The 20,863-nt window shown below is 36.5% G+C and overlaps 1 protein-coding gene across 1 annotated transcript in view; it reads left to right on the top strand.

Moving 5' to 3' along the window:
* EYS (eyes shut homolog) overlaps positions 1-20,863 on the top strand; it is a 196,380-nt gene that overhangs the window by 14,679 nt on the left and 160,838 nt on the right. The window contains 1 exon segment of the mRNA XM_070377128.1: positions 20,054-20,057. Within this exon segment, the coding sequence (XP_070233229.1) occupies positions 20,054-20,057 (4 nt within the window).

Genomic DNA, 20,863 nt, shown 5'->3' with positions numbered 1-20,863 from the left:
TTTGGTTAACAATTAATTATTTTGCTACATATTTCATAATATATGGAGAATCTGGACACAGGTTAAACAGTCTTATTATCATAAAATATTTTATTCTTAGGTACAAACATTGATTTAGAAATACTGTATATTTTGCACATATTTGCAAAATTGTATCTAACATTTCTGCTTATATAACAAGTCATTTCTGGCAATTTCCCTTTCATAAAGAATAAAAAAGTTTTATTCCTTCTTGAATGAATTTAAAGATGTGAAACAAAATTATTGTTGAAACCAATAGTACTTTTTTTTTAACTTTTCATTAAATATTTGACAATGAAATTGTGTTTAAACCATTCTTATCTCATCTTTGATCTCTCCTATAGTTTTCATATTCTGGGAAATATACCTGACCATCAGTATATTTAAAAATTATTTGGGTCAACTGTGTCTCCTGTCATGTGTAGATACCTAAAGAATCCTTTCCTGGTAAAAGTAAAAGTTATGTGTTTCTCAAACTGTCAGGAGTGATAGCTCCAAATGTTTCTCTTACACATCCTTCCACCTACCATAGTTGAGATAGATTTGAAAGTTTAGAGAGTGTATCAGTTCAGTTCAGTTCAGTTGCTCAGTTGTGTCCAACTCTTTACAACACAGTGGACTGCAGCACCCCAGGCTTCCTTGTCCATCATCAACTCCTGGAGCTTAATTAAACTCATGTCATCAAGTCGGTAATGCCATCCAACCGTCTTATCCTCTGTTGTCCCCTTCTCCTCTGGCTTTCAAACATTCCCAGCATCAGGGTCTTTTCAAATGAGTCAGTTCACATCAGATGGACAAAGTATTGAAAATCAGCTTCAGCATGAGTTCTTCCAATGAAAATTCAGGTCGGATTTCCATTAGGATTGATTGGTTGGATCTCCCTGCAGTCCAAGGGATTCAAGAATCTTCTCCAGCACCACAGCTCAAAAGCATCAATTCTTCAGTGCTCAGCTTACTTTATAGTCCAACTCTCATATCCATACAAGACTACTGGAAAAATCATAGCTTTGACTAGATGGAACTTTGTTGGCAAAGTAATGTCTCTGCTTTTTAATATGCTGTCTAGGTTGGTCATAGCTTTTCTTCCAATGAGCAAGCACCTTTCAATTTCATGGCTATATTCACCATCTTCAGTGATTTTGGAGCCCCCAAAACTGAAGTCTCTCACTGTTTCCATTGTTTCCCCATCTATTTGCCATAAAGTGATGGGACCAGATGTCATGATTTTGGTTTTCTGAGTGTTGAATTTTAAGCCAAGTTTCTCACTATCTTTTTTCACTTTCATCAAGAGGCTCTTTGCTTTCTTCCATAAGGATGGTGTCATCTTTGTATCTCAGGTTATTGATATTTCTTCTGGCAATCTTTATTCCATCTTGTGCATCATTTAGCCTGACATTTCACATGATGTACTCTGCATATAAGTTAAATAAGCTGGGTGACAGTATACAGCCTTGATGTACTCCTTTCCAGATTTGGAACCAGTCCATTGTTATATATCAAGTTCTAACTATTACTCCTTTACCTGCATACAGATTTCTCATGAGGCAGGTATGGTGGTCTGGTATTCCCATCTTTTGAAGAATTTTTTCACAGTTTGTTGTGATCTACACAGACAAAGACTTCAGCGTAATTAATAAAGCAGAAGTAGATGCTTTTCTGGAACTCTCTTGCTTTATCGATGATCTAATGAATGTTGGCAATTTGATCTCTCATTCTTCTGCTTTTTCTAAATCTACCTTGAACATCTTGAAATTCATGGTTCACATACTGTTGAAGCCTGGCTAGGAGAATGTTGAGCATTACTTTGCTAGCATGTGAGATGAGTGCAATTGCACGGTAGTTTGAACATTTCTTTGGCATTATCTTTCTTTGGGGTTGGAATGAAAAATGACTTTTCCAGTACTCTGTCCACTGCTGAGTTTTTCAGATTTGCGGGCATATTTAGTGCAGCACTTTTGTAGCATCATCTTTTAAGATTTGAAATAGCTCAACTGGCATTCTATCCCCTCCACTAGCTCTGTTCATAGTGATGCTTCATAAGGCCCATTTGACTTCACATTCCGGGATGTCTTGCTCTAGGTGAGTGATCACACATTCGTGGTTATCTTGGTCATAAATATATTTTTTGTGTAGTTCTTCTGTGTATTCTAGCCACGTCTTCTTAATGTCTTCTGCTTCTGTTAGGTTCATATAATTTCTGCCCTTTATTGTGCCCATTTTTGCATGAAATATTCCCTTGATATCTCTAGTTTTCTTGAAGAGATCTCTAGTCTTTCCCATTCTATTGTTTTCTTCTATTTCTTTGCATTGATCACTGAGGAAGCCTTTCTTATCTCTCCTCACTATTCTTTGGAACTCTGCATTCAGATGGGTATATCTTTCTCTTTATCCTTTGCCTTTCACTTCTCTTCTTTTCTCAGTTATCTGTAAAGTCTCTTCAGACAATGATTTTTTCCTTTTTGCATTTCTTTTTCTTGAGGATGGTCATGATCACTGCTCCCTGTACAATGTCAGGAACCTCAGTCCATAGTTCTTGAGGCACTCTGTCTACCAGGTCTAATTCCTTGAATCTATTTGTCACTTTCACTGTACAATCATATGGGATTTGATTTTGGTCATACCTGAATGATCTATTGGTTTTCCCTACTTTCTTCAATTTAATTCTGCATTTGGCAATAAGAAATTCAAGGTCTGAGCCACAGTCCACTCCTGGTCTTATCTTTGCTGATTGTATAGAGCTTCTCTATCTTTGACTGCAAATAATATAATCAATCTAATTTTGGTATTTATCATCTTGTGTATCAGTCATTGCCTATAATAAGAGGGTTTGGTATGCTGTGAGTACAACTGTCTTAAAGAAATGTTTGCAGGGCTTTTTTCTCAGGTAATTTATTTTCTTGAGATAGGATATGAGCGGAAAGATGTTTTTTAATATCTTACCACATCCTGCAGATGTATGAAGACCATATAATTCATCTTCCAAAACATGGTATTTTTTGGACAGAAAGTGAAAATGAAATTTGCTCAGTTGTGTCCAACTCTTTGTGACCCCATGAACTATACAGTCCACGGAATTCTCCAGGCCAGAATTCTGGAGTGGGTATTCTTTCCCTTCTCCAGAGGATCTTCCCAACCCAAGGATTGAACCCAGGTCTCCTGTACTGCAGGCAAATTCTTTACCATATGAGCCACAATGGAAGCCCCTTTCTGACAGAAGAGGTAGCTAAAAGACCTCCATATATATTTGAAATATTTTTTATTCTCTGGCAAATTGATTTCATTAAATAGACAGACATATAAAGTAGCTTTATTCAAAATTTACTTTTAATCATATAATTTCCAAAGAAAATATTGCAATTTGTCCTCTGCAAATCTAAAGGACATTTTAAAACATATTTTAAATTGATTTTCTGAAATATTACAAATGATATAAGCAAGCTATGTATACTTTTTTTTTTCCCCTGAAGAATGAGTATTTTTTTCAATATGATCTTATAGTTGTAATTTTTTGGAACTCTACCTATACCATCTTAAAAACTGCATTTATGATTAATAAATTTGAACTTGTTAATAGTTTCAATTGACCCTTCTATGCTCTCTTAATTGAACACATTTTCACTGAACACATGTTGAAAGTGAAGGTGAAAGTGAAGTCGATCAGTCGTGTCCGACTCTGTGACTCCACGGAGTGTAGCCTACCAGGCTCTTCCATCCATGGGATTTCCCAGGCAAGAGTACTGGAGTGGGTTGCCATTTCCTTCTCCAGAGGATCTTTCTGACTCAGGGATCGAACCCAGTTTTCCCCACATTGTATGCAAACACTCTGTGCCACCAGAGAAGTCACATGTTGAGGTTCCTGTTAATCTCAAATGAAAATATGGTAGTGTTAAATATTCTCAATTTTATTTATTTTTGCCTAAAATACATCAATAAAGTATTTCCATAGGAGCTATATTTTCATTCTTTTCAGAGTTATTTTTTGCAAACATTTTCAAAGAGAATCCTAATGAAATAAGTGATCTCTACATATGATTCTTTTGGATGTTTGAAAAATCTGATGTTGCTGTGTTTGAGTTCCATTATATCCTGCCAAAATTAATCTTTGAAACATAGGGTCTCCTTCAAATGTTGTATCCCACAGGTGTAGATATTACAAAGCTCAATTATAACATTTATAATCTCGAGCAGTTTTGAAGTTGTTGAACTTAAGTGTCTTCATTGTATTGTTGAGGGACAAGTTTTAATGCCTTGAAAATAAGAATAATTAACTAAAACTTTCAGAAAATTATCCTTGTCCCTAACTTATTGTTTTTATTGTCAATTACATGTAGCTGGTTTTGAATGAGATGCAATAAAAATTTACAAAATTCTTCACTAAAATTCCAAAACCTTCCTGAGATACTGTATTATTTTCAGTCATTCTTCACAAGTTCAAACATTTCTAAAATCAAATTGCTAATGGATAGCAGAAAGAGAAAGCTTATTTTGTCATTTTATTTTTTTCAATAACAGCTTTATAGAAAAAATTGTCCGTTTACCTGTGAATATTTTCAATTATTTGTGAAATTTTCGACTATAGATTATATTCTACTTATGTGAACATCACATCTGGTTTGCTTTTAAAATATGAATTACAAATGAATCACAATAAATTCCAACTACATATCTTTTCCATCCTTTTCTCAACTTGATCAAACAATATATATTCATGATAAATTTAAAGATATATATAATTTTTAGCACAGTAAAACAGCACACATAACTTTTTCTTTGAATATTTTTAGTGAATTTTCAAGAGCATTCTTAACGTTGTCAGATTGCTTGCCTTCAACAGAATAAATTTATAAAACTTTATTTTAACTCAATAAAATGAAAGGAAAAAATCAAACTATCATTGAAATGAACTGATTATTTGAAATCTCTGATTTAAGCGTACTGTCTTCTACCTTTTAAATTTGTACCTATTTATTCTGTTTACTGAGCCAAAACATTTATAATAATCACTTTAATTTTTGTGTGTACAGACAAATTTCCAATAGAAAATGAGGAAAATAATTTTGGCATAGTCATTTGATCTAAATGAAAATTCACGCTTCACAGAGTGTTATATAAGAATATCTCCTGCATCTGAACCCAATTCATCAGTGTAAGGGGATTTTTAAAAATAATCCCTAACATCTAAATAGATGCTGATACTTAAGCAAGCATGTGTCTTCTGGCTTCATGTAGTCAGTGATGTCACTATTCTCAGTGCTGAATCATTACAGTGACATAGTAAACTCATTACCAAATTTAAAGGGAAATAAATTTGAAGCATGCTTTTTATGAAAAATGTATACTACTTCATTTAAATTATTTATTGTAAAATAAGAAATAAACATCAGAAAACCATAAAATAAACAAATCACTGTATACTTAGACCTGGAGATTGCAAACTTTTTTTTTTTTTGTAATGAATAAGATAGTAAATATTTTATATATTCTGAGACATGTGGTATTATCACAGTAACTCAATTCTGCTATTGCAAGGTGAAATCATCCATAGGCAGTATGTAAATAAATTGATTTTATTATTTTCAATAAAATTTTATTTTCAAAAATAGGTGGAAGACCATATTTGGCTTACAGCTGTAATTTACCAACCCCTTTATACCATCCTCTATAGCAAGGATATATAGATTCTCTACAAACTCCATGACTGGAATGTTTGGCCTCAGTTTGTCTTTCATGTAAAACATATACACATAACCCATAATTTCCTGAGGTTCCACTGACCCAGATTATTTGCACTGAGTAAAGACATGTAGTTATGACTAGTTAACTTTCAAGTTTCTCCTCATGGTAAGTTAAATACTATTTAGGTATCCTATAAAAGGCCATGACTGAATTTAAAATACAAAGTAGAGATTTATGAAGCACAATTGTTTACTTAAATGCAAATGTGAATGATAGTATTTAGTCAGAAAAATACAGGACAAATGGTCATTTGATAACTTGGGAAAACTTATATCTCAGAAACAATATAGCCCACAGACTTGGCTAACTAAGTGAAATTATGAGCCATGCCTTGTAGGGCCACCCAAGATAGACACATCATGGTGGACAGTTCTGACAAAACCTAGTGCACTGGTGAAGAGAATGTCAAACCACTGCAGCATTCTTGCCTTGAGAACCCCAAGAATAGTATGAAAAGGCAAAAATATATGACACTGAGAGATGAATTTCTCAGGTTGGTATGTGCCCAATAAACTACTGGAGAAGAGCTGAGAAATAGCTCCAGAGGGAATGAAGAGGCTGAGCCAAGCAGAAACAACACACAGTTGAGGATGTGTCTGGTGGTGAAAATATAGTCCAGTGGTGTAAAGAACAATGTTGCATGGGAATCTGGAATGTTAGGTCAATGAAGCAAGATAAATTGGAAGTGGTCATGCAGGAGATGGCAAGAGTGGACATCAACATTTCAGGAATCAGTCAACTAAAGTGGATGGGAATGGGTGAATTTAACTCAGATGACCATTATATCTACTACTGTGGGCAAGAATCCCTTAGAAGAAATGGAATAGTCCTCATCACCTACATAAGAGTCTGAAACGCAGTACTTGGGTGCAATCTCTAAAATGACAGAATGATCTCTGTCTGTTTCCAAGGCACAACATTCAATATCACAGTAATCCACGTCTATGTCCCGACCACTAATGCCAAAGATGCTGAAGTTGAACGATTCTATGATGACTTACAAGACCTTCTAGAACTAATATAAAAAAAAAAAAAGTCCATTTCGTCATAGGGGACTGGCATGCAAAAGTAGGAAGTCAAGAGATACCAGGAGTAACAGGCAAGTTTGGCCTTGGAGTACAAAATGAAGCAGGCAAAGGCCAAAAGAGTTTTGTGTTGTCCTTCCAACAATACAAGAAATGACTCTACACATGGACATCACCAGATGGTCTACATTGAAATCAAATTGGTTATTTTCTTTGCATCTGAAAACAGACAATCTACAGAGTCATCAAAAACAAGACCAGGAGTTGATTGTGGCTCAGATCATGAACGCTTATTGAAAAATTCAGACTTAAATTAAAGAAATTAGGTAAACCCAATAGGCCATTCAGATATAACCTAAATCAAATCCCTTATGATTTTACAGTATTAATGACAAAGAGATCAAGGGATTAGATCTGACAGAAAGAGTTCCTGAAAGACTATTGACAGAGGTTTGTAACATTGTACAGGAGGTGTGATAAAAACCATCACCCAAAAAAAGAAGTGCAAAAAGGCAAAATGGTTGTCTGAAGAGACCTTACAAATAACTGAGAAAAGAAGAGAAGTGAAAGGCAAAGGACAAAAGGGAAGATATACCCATCTGAATGCAGAGTTCCAAAAAATAGCAAGGAGAGATAAGAAAGCCTTCCTCTAGAAAGAGGAAAACAATAGAAAGAGATTTCTTCAAGAAAATTAGAGATACCAGGAGAACATTTCATGCAAAGATGTGCTCAATAAAGGAAAGAAATGGCATGAACCTAGCAGAAGCAGAAGATATTAAGAAGAGGTGGCAAGAATATGCAGAAAACTATATATAAAAAAAGAAAGAAAGAAAATCTTAATGACCCAGATAACCACGATGATGTGATCACTCAACTAGAACCAGACATTTTGGAGTGTGAAGTCCAGTGGGCCTTAGGAAGCATCACTATGAACAAAGCTAGTGGAGGTGATGGAATTCCAGTTGAGCTATTTCAAGTCCGAAAAGATGATGCTGTGAAAGTGCTGCACTCAACATGCCAGCAAAGTTGGAAAACTCAGCAGTCAACCCAGGACTGGAAAAAGTCAGTTTTCATTCCAATTTCAATGAAAGGCTATGTCAAAAAATGATCAAACTAATGCACAATTGCACTCATCTTACCTGCTAGCAGAGTAATGCTCAAAATTCTCTAAGCTAGGCTTCAACAGTATGTAAACCAAGAACATCTAGATGTTCAATGGAGATTTATAAAAGGCAGAGGAACCAGAGATCAAATTGCCAACATCTGTTTGATCATAGAAAAAAGAAGAGAATTCCAAAAAAACAAACAAAAAAATCTACTTCTGCTTCATTCACTACACGAAAGCCTTTGACTGTGTGAATCACAACAAACTGTGGAAAATTATTAAAGGGATGGGAAAGAGATGGGCTTTCCTGGTAGTTTAGCTGGTAAAGAATCTGCCTGCAATTCAGGAGACCCCAGTTTGATTTCTGGGTAGGGAAGATCTGCCGGGAATGGATACTCTACCCACTCTAGTATTCTTGGGCTTCCCTGGTGCCTCAGTTGGTAAAGAATCTGCCTACAATTCAGGAGGCCTGGGCTTAATCACTGAGTTGGGATGATGCCCTGGAGAAGGGAACAGCTACCCACTCAATATTCTGCCCTGGAGAATTCCATGGACTGTATAGTCCACAGGGTTGCAAAAAGTCAGACATGAGTGATCGACTTTCACTTTCACTTTTCTGTCTCCTGAGAAATCTGTATGCAGGTCAAGAAGCAACAGTTAGAACCAGACCTGGAACAACAGACTAATGCCAAATTGGAAAGGTATTTGTCAAGGCTGTATAGCAACTAAAGAACCTCTTAATGAAGGTGAAAGAGGGGAGTGAAAAATCTGGCTTAAAACTCAACATTCAAAAAAATTAAGATCATGTCATCTGGTCCCATTACTTCATAGCAAATAGATGGGGAAACAATGGAAACAGTGTTGGACTTAATTTTCTCCATCTCCAAAACCACTGCTGATGCAGCCATGAAATTAGAAGATGTTTGCTCCTTGGGAGAAAATGACAAAACTAGACAGCAAATCAGAGACATTACTTTGCCAACAAACGTCCATCTAGTCAAAGCTATGGGTTTTCCAGTATTCATACATGTTTGTGAGAGTTGGTCCACAATGATGAATGAGTGCTGAAGAACTGATGTTTTTGAACTGTAGGGTTGGAAAAGACTCTTGAGGGTTCCTTGGACTACAAGGAGATCAAACCAGTCAATTCTAATGAAAATCAATCCTGAATGTTCATTGGAAAGACTGATGCTGAAGTTGAAGCTCAAATACTTTGGCCATCTGATTGGAAGAGCCTACTCGTTAGAAAAGACTCTGATGCTGGAAATGATTGAAGACAGGAGTAGAAGGGGATGACAGAGCCCGAGATAGTTGGATGGCATCACTGATTCAATGGACATTGGTTTGAGAAAGCTCATGGGGAAGGACAGGGAAGCCTGGCATGCTGCAGTTCATGGGGTCACAGAGTGCTGGATATGACTGAGCTACTGTGCAATGATGATGATACTCAATGAACATTGTGTTATTATGGCCAAAATGACCTGTGACTCTCTTAGAAGACCTAATAACCATAACATTTTGGAATATTTTGTATTATTCAGTGACTTCTAGTCTTAGCCAAAAATGTACAGAAAATATCACCCTTTTAAGTTATAATGTATGTGTTATGCATGCACATATGTATCTATCTATCCATCCACCTCTCTTTTCAGTTATACATGCTTTCCTAATGAATTTCTTCAAAAGTCTTTTGGGACTTTGTATAATCTTTTATGTGTAAACATATACTCTTTTTTATCTTTGCATACTAAAACATATTATTTGATATATGATGCAGAATTTACAAAAAATGAGATTATAGTGTTCCAAAGAGTTATATTAAAAGTTATAAATTTTATATTTCCAATGACTTATGAATCAATTCTTATTACATAAATTGGTGTCCCAAGTTGTTCTAATGGTAAAGAACCAGTCTACCAATGCAGAAGACATGAGACTCAAGTTTGATCCCTAGTTTAGGAAGATTCGCTGCAAGAGGGCATGATAATCCACTGCAGTATTCTTGTCTGAAGAATCCCCTGGACAGAAGAGTCTAGTGGGGTACAGTCCATAGGATTGCAAAGAATTTGACATGACTGAAATTAAAAGATGCTTACTCCTTGGAAGGAAAGTTATGACCAACCTAGATAGCATATTCAAAAACAGAGGTCTGTCTAGTCAAGGCTATGGTTTTTCCAGTGGTCATGTGTGGATGTCAGAGTTGGACTGTGAAGAAAGCTGAGCGCTGAAGAATTGATGCTTTTGAACTGTGGTGTTGGAGAAGACTCTTGAGAGTCCCTTGGACTGCAAGGAGACCCAACCAGTCCATCCTAAAGGAGACCAGTCCTGGGTGTTCATTTGAAGGACTGATGCTGAGGTTGAAACTCCAATACTTTGGCCACCTCATGTGAAGAGTTGACTCATTGGAAAAGACTCTGAAGCTGGAAGGGAATGGGGGCAGTAGGAGAAGGGGATGACAGAGGATGAGATGGCTGGATGGCATCACGGACTTGATGCGCATGAGTTTGGGTGAACTCCAGGAGTTGGTGACGGACAGTGAGGCCTGGTGTGCTGCAATTCATGGGGTTGCAGAGTCAGACACGACTGAGCGACTGAACTGAACTAAACTGAAGCAACTTAGCATGCATGCATGCATTACAGAAATTATCCTTTGTGTCAAAATTTCACTGCTCTTAAGTTTCGCTGAAGACTGAAAATTTTGGAGTTAATATATTTTAGAATATTATAGCTATGATGAGGGGAGCAGTTTAATCATTTAAATCTAATGCAATTTTAAATCAAGACAGCAAAGAAATAAGTACAATCCTATTTTAAAACTAGTGAGACTTTTGAAAAAAAATCGTGATTTTTAAGACACCTCAATATTGTGAAAGAGTATGAAAATAATAATTAGCCATGAGGTAAAACTATATAACTTCAAACACTATAAAAATGAAATTAAGAAGTAAAAATTCAATGTGAAATTAAATGAGATGTACTCTTCATTGTAATTCTGCTTTTCTCAGTTTGAAAATGTTATACAAGATTTATATTTATCTATTATAAAATTATTTTCCCTGATTTTATAACTTCATAATGTTTATCTAAAAAAAACTAATAAGTATCATTATTAAATAATGGAAGTATTAAAATTCTTATGGTCAGTTCCTGATTTTCAAAACTTTTCAAAAGTTGTTTGATGTCGGAACAAGTGATTGTCAGAGAATAAGCTCTCAGTCTTGGTTTAGGATTAAGTTACAGCTGCAAATAATAGTTTTAGATTCGGGATTCAAGAAGGTTTGTTTGGAAGCCATGCTGTGATCTCTATAGCCGAGATTAATAATTTTTGGAAGCCATGGCATTTCACTGGAAAAATAATTATTTTTCAGGACATGATAACCACAGGTATCATTCTAAGAGATAACCAATCTGATTAGTGAAGATTACTAAGAACATTTCATTAGAAGTTTCAAGCAGAGGGAGGCAGAACATTTTCCAAGGTAAAGAAAATTACCTCATTTTCAAAATCTCTACCAGTGGGTAGAATGAGAATAATATTTTGTCCATTTAAAGGAAAGCTAGCAGGAGGTAAATCAGATATAATTATTTTCATTTTCAAAATTGAACTTTAATCCTATTTTGCAACTTAATTCTGATAAAGGCTGGAAAACTAATCTCAGTCCATTCCACCCTGTCTCTAACTCCCTGCCAAGGAGAGAATTGAACTAGCCCTACTCTCGTAAGTGTAATTTGTTCAGTATAGTAGATAAATAATCATGTTACTTGACCCAATAGGCACATTACAGGCACAATCAACTCTATGGCTTAGTATTCATACAACTGAGAGGTAAAGTTATGGCAAATAGTTGGACAAGTTACACTCTTAATGATGCTTATTATTTTCTGAGTTGTTGACTAGAAAGGCTTTTATGTAATTTGGATTGCTATTTACATTGTAAAACCTTACTGTGTAGTAACTTTTTTTTAAATTCTCTAATCACTGTGATCATTATTGGCACTGATGATGACATGTTCTTCTAAGCACAGCATAATCCACAATAATATAATACTAAAATAACTAAAGGTTCTGTATCCAGTTGCTAACCCAAAGACTTTCCTTTGCTACCCCACTCCAGCCTGATGAAGCTTCTTTGTCTTACTGTTTTTTTTTTTTTTTTGTCCTTCCATTGAGATAAATTCCCTTTTGACTGATTGGCCAAACAATGCATACAGGAGCTCCTCATTCCACTGAAAATTGTCTCAGGATAATTTGTGTGTTAACTAAGTATGTGGTATATATTATTCATTTAATGAGTGTTAATTATTAATAATTATGTGATATCAGGATGATCATGACTTCTTTTTAATTTTTGTGTTAAAAAATGCAAGTATAAATTGATTACAAATAAAAGGGTTTGAATTCTCAATAAGCATAAATTTGGTTAAACTTCTGAAACATGTTGTTGTTGTTCAGTAGCTCAGGCCTGTCTGACTATTTGCAACCCCATGCACTGCAGCAAGCCAGGCTTCTCTGTCCTTCAACATCTCCCAGAAATGCTCAAACTCATGTCCATTGAGTCAGTGATGCCATCCAACCATCTCTTCCTCTATAGTCCCCATCTTTAATCTTTCCAGCATCAGGGATATTTCTAATGAGTCATCTCTTCCAATCAAGTGGCCAAAATATTGGAACTTCAACTTCAGCATCAGTCCTTCCAGTGAATATTCAGGACTGATTTCCTTTAGGATTAACTGGCTTGATCTTTCATTCCAAGGTACTCTTTAGAGTATTCTCCAATATGGCAGTTCAAAAACATCAGTCCTTTGGTGCTCATCTTTCTTTATGATCCAACTCTCATTCCATAAATGACTACTGCAAAACACATACCTTTGATCAAATGGACATTTGTAAGCAAAGTAATGTTTCTGATTTTTAATATGTTCTAGGTTGGTCAGAGTTTTTTCTTTTCTTTTCTTTTTTTTTTTGGTCAGAGTTTTTCTTCCAAGGAACAAACCTCTTTTGGTTTCATGGCTGCAGTCACCATATGCAATGATTTTGGAGTCTAAGAAAACACTGTCACTCTTTCCATTGTTCCTCCATCTATTTTCCATGAAGTGATGGGACCAGATGCCATGATCTTAGTCTTTTTTAATGCTGAGTTTTAAGCCAGCTTTTTCACTCTCCTCTTTCACTTTCATCAAGAGGCTCCTCAGTTGCTCTTCACTTTCTTCTGTAAGGATGGTGTCATCTGCTTACTGAGGTAATTGGTATTTCTCTTGGCAATCTTGATTCCAGCTTTTGCTTCATCTGGCCTGGCATTTCACATGATGTACTCTGCATATAAGCTAAATAAGAGGGATGACAATATACAGCCTTGATGTACTCCTTTCCTAATTTTGAGCTAGTTCGTTGTTCCATGTCCAGTTCTAACTGTTGATTCTTGACCTGTGTACAGCTTTCTCAGGAGTCAGGTAAGATCTGGTGTTCCAAACTCTTTAAGAATTTTCCAAAGTTTGCTGTGATCCACAAAGTCAAAAAATTTAGCATTGTCAATGAAGCAGTAGATGTGTTTTCTGGAACTGTCTTGCTTTTCCTATGATCCAATGGATGTTGGAGATTTGATCTCTGGTTCCTCTGTCTTTTCTAAATCCAGGTTGAACATCTGGAAGTTCTCGGTTCATGTACTATTGTAGCCAAACTTGGAAAATATTGAGTATCACTTTGCTAGCATGTGAAATAAATGAAATTTTGTGGTACTTTGAACATTCTTTGGCATTGCCTTTCTTTGGGATTGGAATGAAAACTGACCTTTTCCAGTCCTGTGACCACTGCTGAGTTTTCCAAATTTACTGGCATGTTGAGTGCAGTATTTTAACAGCATCATATTTTAGGATTTAATATAGCTCTGCTGGAATTCCATCACCTCTACTTTGTTCGTAGTGATTCTTCCTAAGATCCACTTGGCTTCACACTCAGGATGTCTGGCCCTGGATGAGTGATCACACCATTCAGGTTATCTAGTTCATTAAGATTTCTTTTGTATAATTCTTCTGTTTTTGAATGTTTAGTTTTAAGCCAGCTTTTTTTTATCTCCTCTTTTACCTTCATCAAGAGGTTTAGTTCCTCTTTAGTTCCTCTTCACTTTCTGCCTTAAGGGTGATGTCATCTGCATATCTGAATTTACTACCATTTATCCTGGCAACCTTGATTTCAGCTTGTGCTTCATGCATTTATTATCTCCAGTTATTCCCCCAGATTCCTTAGGATTTTCTATCTAAATAATTTTATTATCTGAAAATAAAGTTATCTTTATATCCCTTTCTAATATTATACCCTTTGATTTCATTTCATTGCCTTAGCTAGACCCTCTGATATAGTGTTTAATAACAAAGGGGGTATCCTGTTTGTCTTGCTGTTAAAAATATTTACTATTTCATCATTGTCTAATGTTAACTGTATGTTTTACATAGACAAATGTCAAATAAAGAGCCTCACTCTATAGATTGTTGATAATTTTTATAAGGATTGGATAATACATTTTGTCAAATGTTTTTCTTGCACATACTGAGATGATTTTATGATGTCTCAATTGATTTTGTGATTTTGTAACAACTGCAGTTAATTTATGAATTACAGATTTTCATATGCAACCAACGTTGCAGTCCATGACTATGATCTCACTTGGACATGATTTTTTTTTTTATATCCTCTACAATCGGTTGGTAATACTTTTTAATAAGCTTTTTTTTTTCTATTATATTTCTGTTATATTCGTGTTGGGTATTGACCTGAATAATTTTCTAGTATTCCTTAACTTTGAAATATAATTGTTAAGTTGGACCTTGCAGTTTGAATTGATGTATACATTTGCTATTATTTGCCTGCCTAAATGTGTAATATCACTCATTTATGAAATCACTTAACACATAGCATATTTATTAGAAAATTTTGTATAAAATTAAATTATTTTTAATAGATGCAGCCATATTAATATTTTCCAGTCCTTGTTGGTTGTGCTATTCAATGAAGTTTTTCATATTGCTTGTTGGGTTTGGATCATAATGTTCATAATATTATCTTATTGCTCTTTTAATATTTGTGGAATCAGAAGTAATGCCTATGTTGATAATTTGTATTTTTCTTTTATCAAATTCATAGATTTTTAAAATACGGTTGATCTTTTCAATGTACCAAACATTGGCTTCATTAATTTATTCTATCATTTTCTATTTTTCTCATTTCTTCTTATTTTACTTATTTTGGGTTTAATGTACTCATGTTTTCATTGACTTGTCAATCCTGTACATTGGCATTCAGTGTTTCTCAAAAATGTCAGTTATCATTTGCACTATTTTTTTTTCTTTTATGTATGCCTTTTTTTTTTACCATCTTGATAATTTAATAATATAATATTTTCAATATTGAATGTACTCTGCTTACAGTTATTATATTTGTTCTACCTTGAGATTGCCAAGCTTTTCGTATTTGTAAGTTAATGATTTCATCATGTTTGTAAAGTTCTAAGCCATTATTTCAAATTATGTTTATTGCCAAAATCTCCTTTCCTTCTATAATTGCACATATGACAGACACTGTATTATCCTACTTTTCACTCTGGCTGTGTTCATTTAATTCAATCATTCTTTTCTCTGCTCTTCAGATTAATTCCTGTTGAGATGTACATGTATGTATTTATTATGTTTCTTGGTGACTCAGTGCAGTTCAGCCGCTCAGTCGTATCTGACTTTTTACCGTCCCCTGGGTTGCAGCACCTTGGCTTCCTGTCCTTCACTAACTCCAGGAACTTGCTCAAATTCACATCCAGCGACTCAGTGATGCCATTCAACCATCTTATCCTCTGTCATCCCCTTTTCCATCTGGCTTCAATCTTTTCCAGCATCAGGATCTTTTCCAATGAGTCAGTTCTTCACATAAAGTGGCCAAAGTATTGGAATTTCACCTTCAGTATGGGTCCTTCCAATGAATATTAAAGACTGATTTCCTTGAGGATTGACTGATTTGATCTCCTTGCAGTCCAAGGGATTCTTAAGAGTCTTTTCCAACACCACAGTGCAAAAGAATAAATTCTTTGGCACTCAGCTTTCTTTATAGTCCTACTTTCACATCTGTACATGACTACTGGAAAAACCATAGCTTTGACTAGAGAGACCTTTGTCAGCAAAACATGTGTCTCCTTTTTAATATGCTATTTAATTTGGTCATAGCTTTTCTTAAAAGGAGCAAGCATCTTTTGATTTCATGGCTTCAGTCACCATCTGCAATAATTTTGGAGCCCCCAAAAATAAAGTCTGACACAGTTTCCACTAGGGTTGCAAAAAGTAGGGACATGACTGAGCGACTTCACCTTCACTTTCTCTTGCATTGTTTCCACTGTTTATCCATCTATTTGGCATGCAGTGACAGGACCAGATGTCATGATATTAGTTTTCTGAGTATTGACTTTTAAGCTAACTGTTTCACTCTCCTCTTTCACTTTCATCAAGAGGGTCTTTAGTTCTTCTTTGCTTTCTGCCATAACGGTGGTGTCATCTGAGGTTATTGGTGTTTCCCCTGGCAATCTTTCATCCTGCTTATGCTTCATCCAGCCCAGCATTTCACATGATGTACTCTACATATAAGTTAAATAAGCAGGATGACAATATACAGCCTTGGCATACTCCTTTCCCAATTTGGAACCAGTCTGTTGTTCCATGTCCGGTTCTAACTGTTGCTTCTTGACCTGCATACAGGTTTCTCACTAGGCAGGTATGGTGGTCTGGTATTCCCATCTCTTGAAGAATTTTAAACAGTTTGTTGTGATCCACACAGTCAAAGGTTTTGGTGTAGTAAGTAATCAGATGTTTTTCTGAAACATTCTTGCTCTTTTGATGATCCAGCAGGTATTGGCAATTTGATGTCAGGTTCCTCTGCTTTATGTAAATCCAGCTTGAACATCTGGAAGTTCTTGGTACATGTACTGTTGAAGCCTGGCTTGGAGAATTTTGAGCATCTCTTTGCTATCATGTGAAGTGAGTGTAAATGTGCAGTAGTTTGAACATTCTTGGCACTGCCTTTCTTTGGGATTTGAAAGAAAGCTAACCTTTTCCAGTCCTGTGGCAAGTGCTGAGTTTTCCAAATTTTCTGGCATAGGGAGTGCAGCATTTCACAACAACATCTTTAAGGATTTGAAATACTTAAACTGGAATTCCATCACTTCCATTGGTTTTGTTCATAGTGATGCTTTCTAAGGACAACTTTGTTTCACATTCCAGGATGTCTTGGCACCCCACTCCAGTACTCTTGCCTGGAAAACCCCATGGATGGAGGAGCCTGGTGGGTTGCAGTCCATGGGGTCGCGAAGAGTCAGACACGACTGAACGACTTCCCTTTCACTTTTCACTTTCCCGCATTGGAGAAGGAAATGGCAACCCCCTCCAGTGTTCTTGCATGGAGAATCCGAGGGATGAGGGAATCTGGTGGGCCTCTGTCTATGGGGTCACACAGAGTCGGACATAACTGAAGCGACTTAGCAGCAGCAGCAGCTCTAGGTAGTCGATTGAACCATCGTGATTATCTGGGACATGAAAATATTTTTGTGTAGTTCTTTTATGTATTCTTGCCACCTCTTCTTAATATCTTCTGCTTCTATTCAGTTCGGTTCAGTTCAGTCACTCAGTCGTGTCCGACTCTTTGCGACCCCATGAATCGCAGCACGCCAGGCCTCCCTGTCCATCACCATCTCCCGGAGTTCACTCAAACTCACGTCCATCGAGTCGGTGATGCCATCCAGCCGTGTCATCCTCTGTTGTCCCCTTTTCCTCTTGTCCTAATCCCTCCCAGCATCAGAGTCTTTTCCAATGGGTCAACTCTTCGCATGAGGTGGCCAAAGTACTGGAGTTTCAGCTTCAGCATCATTCCTTCCAAAGAACACCCAGGGCTGATCTCCTTTAGAATAGACTAGTTGGATCTCCTTGCAGTCCAAGGGACTCTCAAGAGTCTACTCCAACACCACAGTTCAAAAGCATCAATTCTTTGGCAGTCAGCTTTCTTCACAGGTCAACTCTCACATCCATACATGAACACTGGAGAAACCATAGCCTTGACTAGACGGACCTTTGTTGGCAAAATAATGTCTCTGCTTTTGAATATGCTATCTAGGTTGGTCATAACTTTCCTTCCAAGGAGTAAGCGTCTTTTAATTTCATGGCTGCAATCACCATCTGCAGTGATTTTGGAGCCCCCAAAAATAAAGTCTGACACTGTTTCCACTGTTTCCCCATCTATTTCCCATGAAGTGATGGGACCAGATACCATGATCTTCGTTTTCTGAATGTTGAGCTTTAAGCCAACTTTATCACTCTCCTCTTTCACTCTCATCAAGAGGCTTTTTAGTTCCTCTTCACTTTCTGCCATAAGGGTGGTGTCATCTGCATATCTGAGGTTATTGATATTTCTCCCAGCAGTCTTGATTCCAGCTTGTGTTTCTTCCAGCCCAGCATTTCTCATGATGTACTCTACATAGAAGTTAAATAATCAGGGTGACATTATACAGCCTTGACATACTCCTTTTCCTATTTGGAACCAGTCTTTTGTTCCATGTCCAGTTCTAACTGTTGCTTCCTGACCTGCATATAGCTTTCTCAAGCGGCAGGTCAGGTGGTCTGGTATTCCCATCTCTTTCAGAAATTTCCACAGTTCATTGTGATCCACACAGTCAAAGGCTTTGGCATAGTCAATAAAGCAGAAATAGATGTTTTTCTGGAACTCTCTTGCTTTTTCAATGATCCAGCAGATGTTGGCAGTTTGGTCTCTGGTTCCTCTGCCTTTTCTAAAACCAGCTTGAACATCAGGAAGTTCACAGTTCACGTATTGCTGAAGCCTGGCTTGGAGAATTTTGAGCATAACTTTACAGATGTGAGATGAGTGCAATTGTGCAGGAGTTTGAGCATTCTTTGGCATTGCCTTTCTTTAGGACTGGAATGAAAACTGACCTTTTCCAGTCCTATGGCCACTGCTGAGTTTTCCAAATTTGCTGGTGTATTGTTTAGGTCCATGCAATTTCTGTCCTTTATGGTGTCCAGTGTTGCATGATATTTTCATTTGATATCTCTAATTTTCTTAAAGAGATCTCTAGTATTTCCCATTCTATTGTTTTCCTCTATTTCTTTGCATTGATCACTGAGGAAGGCTTTCTTATTTCTCCTTTCTATTCTTTGGAACACTGAATTCAAATGGGTATATCTTTCCTTTTCTCCTTTGCTTTTGGCTTCTTTTCTTAGCTATCTGTATGGCCTCCTCAGACAACCATTTTGCCCTTTTGCATTTGCTTTTCTTGAGGATGGCCTTGATCACTGCCTCCTGTACAGTGTCATGAACCTCCGTCCATAGTTCTTCAGGTGCTCTATCAGATCTAATCCCTTGAGTCTATTTGCCACTTCCACTGTATAATCGTAAGTGATTTGATTTAGGTTATACCTGAATGATCAATTGGTTTTCCCTAATTTCTTCATCTTATGTCTCAGTTTGGCAATAAGGAGTTCATGATCTCAGTCACAGTCAGTTCCATGGTGGCTCAGAGGATAAAAATCTGCCTGCAATGGAGGAGACCCAGGTTTGATCTCTGGGTGGGAAGATCCCCTGGGGAAGAGACTGGCTACCTATTCCTGTATTCATGCCTGAAAAGTCCCATGGACAGAGGAACCTAGTATGCTACAGTCCATGGGGTATCAAAGAGTTGGACATGATTGACCAACTAAGCACAGAGACAAGCACACAGAAATACACTCACATATATGTATATTTGTATATTAGGGTACTGTTGCTTTTTAATTCTGTTATTTTATTTACTCTTCAAGATCTTTGCATACCTTTTGCTTCAGTGATTTTGTTTTTCAGTTTTACAGCTTTCTGTGAGCCAATAATAATAATAAAACAAAACTCTTCCAGTAGTACCACAATTACAAGTGTCAATATTTTCCCCCTGCGCTCTTGCTTTTATGTTTTTGTTTTGTTTTGTTAGGTTTCTTAATCTCTAAAATTCTTCTCTCTTTATGATGAAGCAGGTAACTTTTCAGGGACCTTAATCAAGGGCCTTCAGGTACATACATGTCATTTTAACCATCAAGTAGATAAATGACTAACCTAGATAGCATATTGAAAAGCAGAGACATTACTTTGCCAACAAAGGTCCGTCTAGTCAAGGCTATGGTTTTTCCAGTGTTCATGTATGGATGTGAGAGTTGGATTGTGAAGAAAGCTGACTGCCAAAGAATTGATGCTTTTGAACTGTGGTGGTGGAGAAGACTCTTGAGAGTCCCTTGGACTGCAAGGAGATCCAACTAGTCTATTCTAAAGGAGATCAGGTCTGGGTGTTCTTTGGAAGGAATGATGCTAAAGCTGAAATTCCAATACTTTGGCCACCTCATGTGAAGTGTTGACTCTTTGGAAAAGACTCTGATGTTGGAAGGGATTGGGGGCAGGAGGAAGAGGGGACGACAGAGGATTAGATGGCTGGATGGCATCACCGACTCAATGGACGTGAGTTTGAGTGAACTCCGGGAGATGGTGATGGACAGGGAGGCCTGGCATGCTGCTATTCATGGGGTCACAAAGAGTCGAACACCACTGAGCAACTGAACTGAACTGAACTGAGATATAATTAGGAATATAGTTCAATTTTCATCAGTGTGATCCACTTCACTTCATACATCATTTTAGCTATTTCTAAATGAAATTTACAACTATAAATGAGCCAGCTTTTGTAAATGGAGCACTGTCAAGAAGCTGAACTCATAGCAAAATATAATTGAGGAGTTATGATAAATATATTATGTCCTGTCCAAATAATTTTGCTTACTACAACCAATTAAATTTTCTAAATATACTTCTAAAAATGTGTTTTTCATGTGTATATGTAAAAAAATGTGATTTTCTTTCTCAAAAGACTCTATAATTAAATTCTTATTAATATTAAATATCAGAGAGATGGACTTGAAA

The sequence above is a fragment of the Bos mutus genome, chromosome 9 (assembly GCF_027580195.1).
Source record: "Bos mutus isolate GX-2022 chromosome 9, NWIPB_WYAK_1.1, whole genome shotgun sequence".
Lineage (NCBI taxonomy): Eukaryota > Metazoa > Chordata > Mammalia > Artiodactyla > Bovidae > Bos > Bos mutus.
The sequence above is the reverse complement of the archived record's forward strand: the minus strand, read 5'-3'. Positions and strand labels throughout refer to the sequence as shown.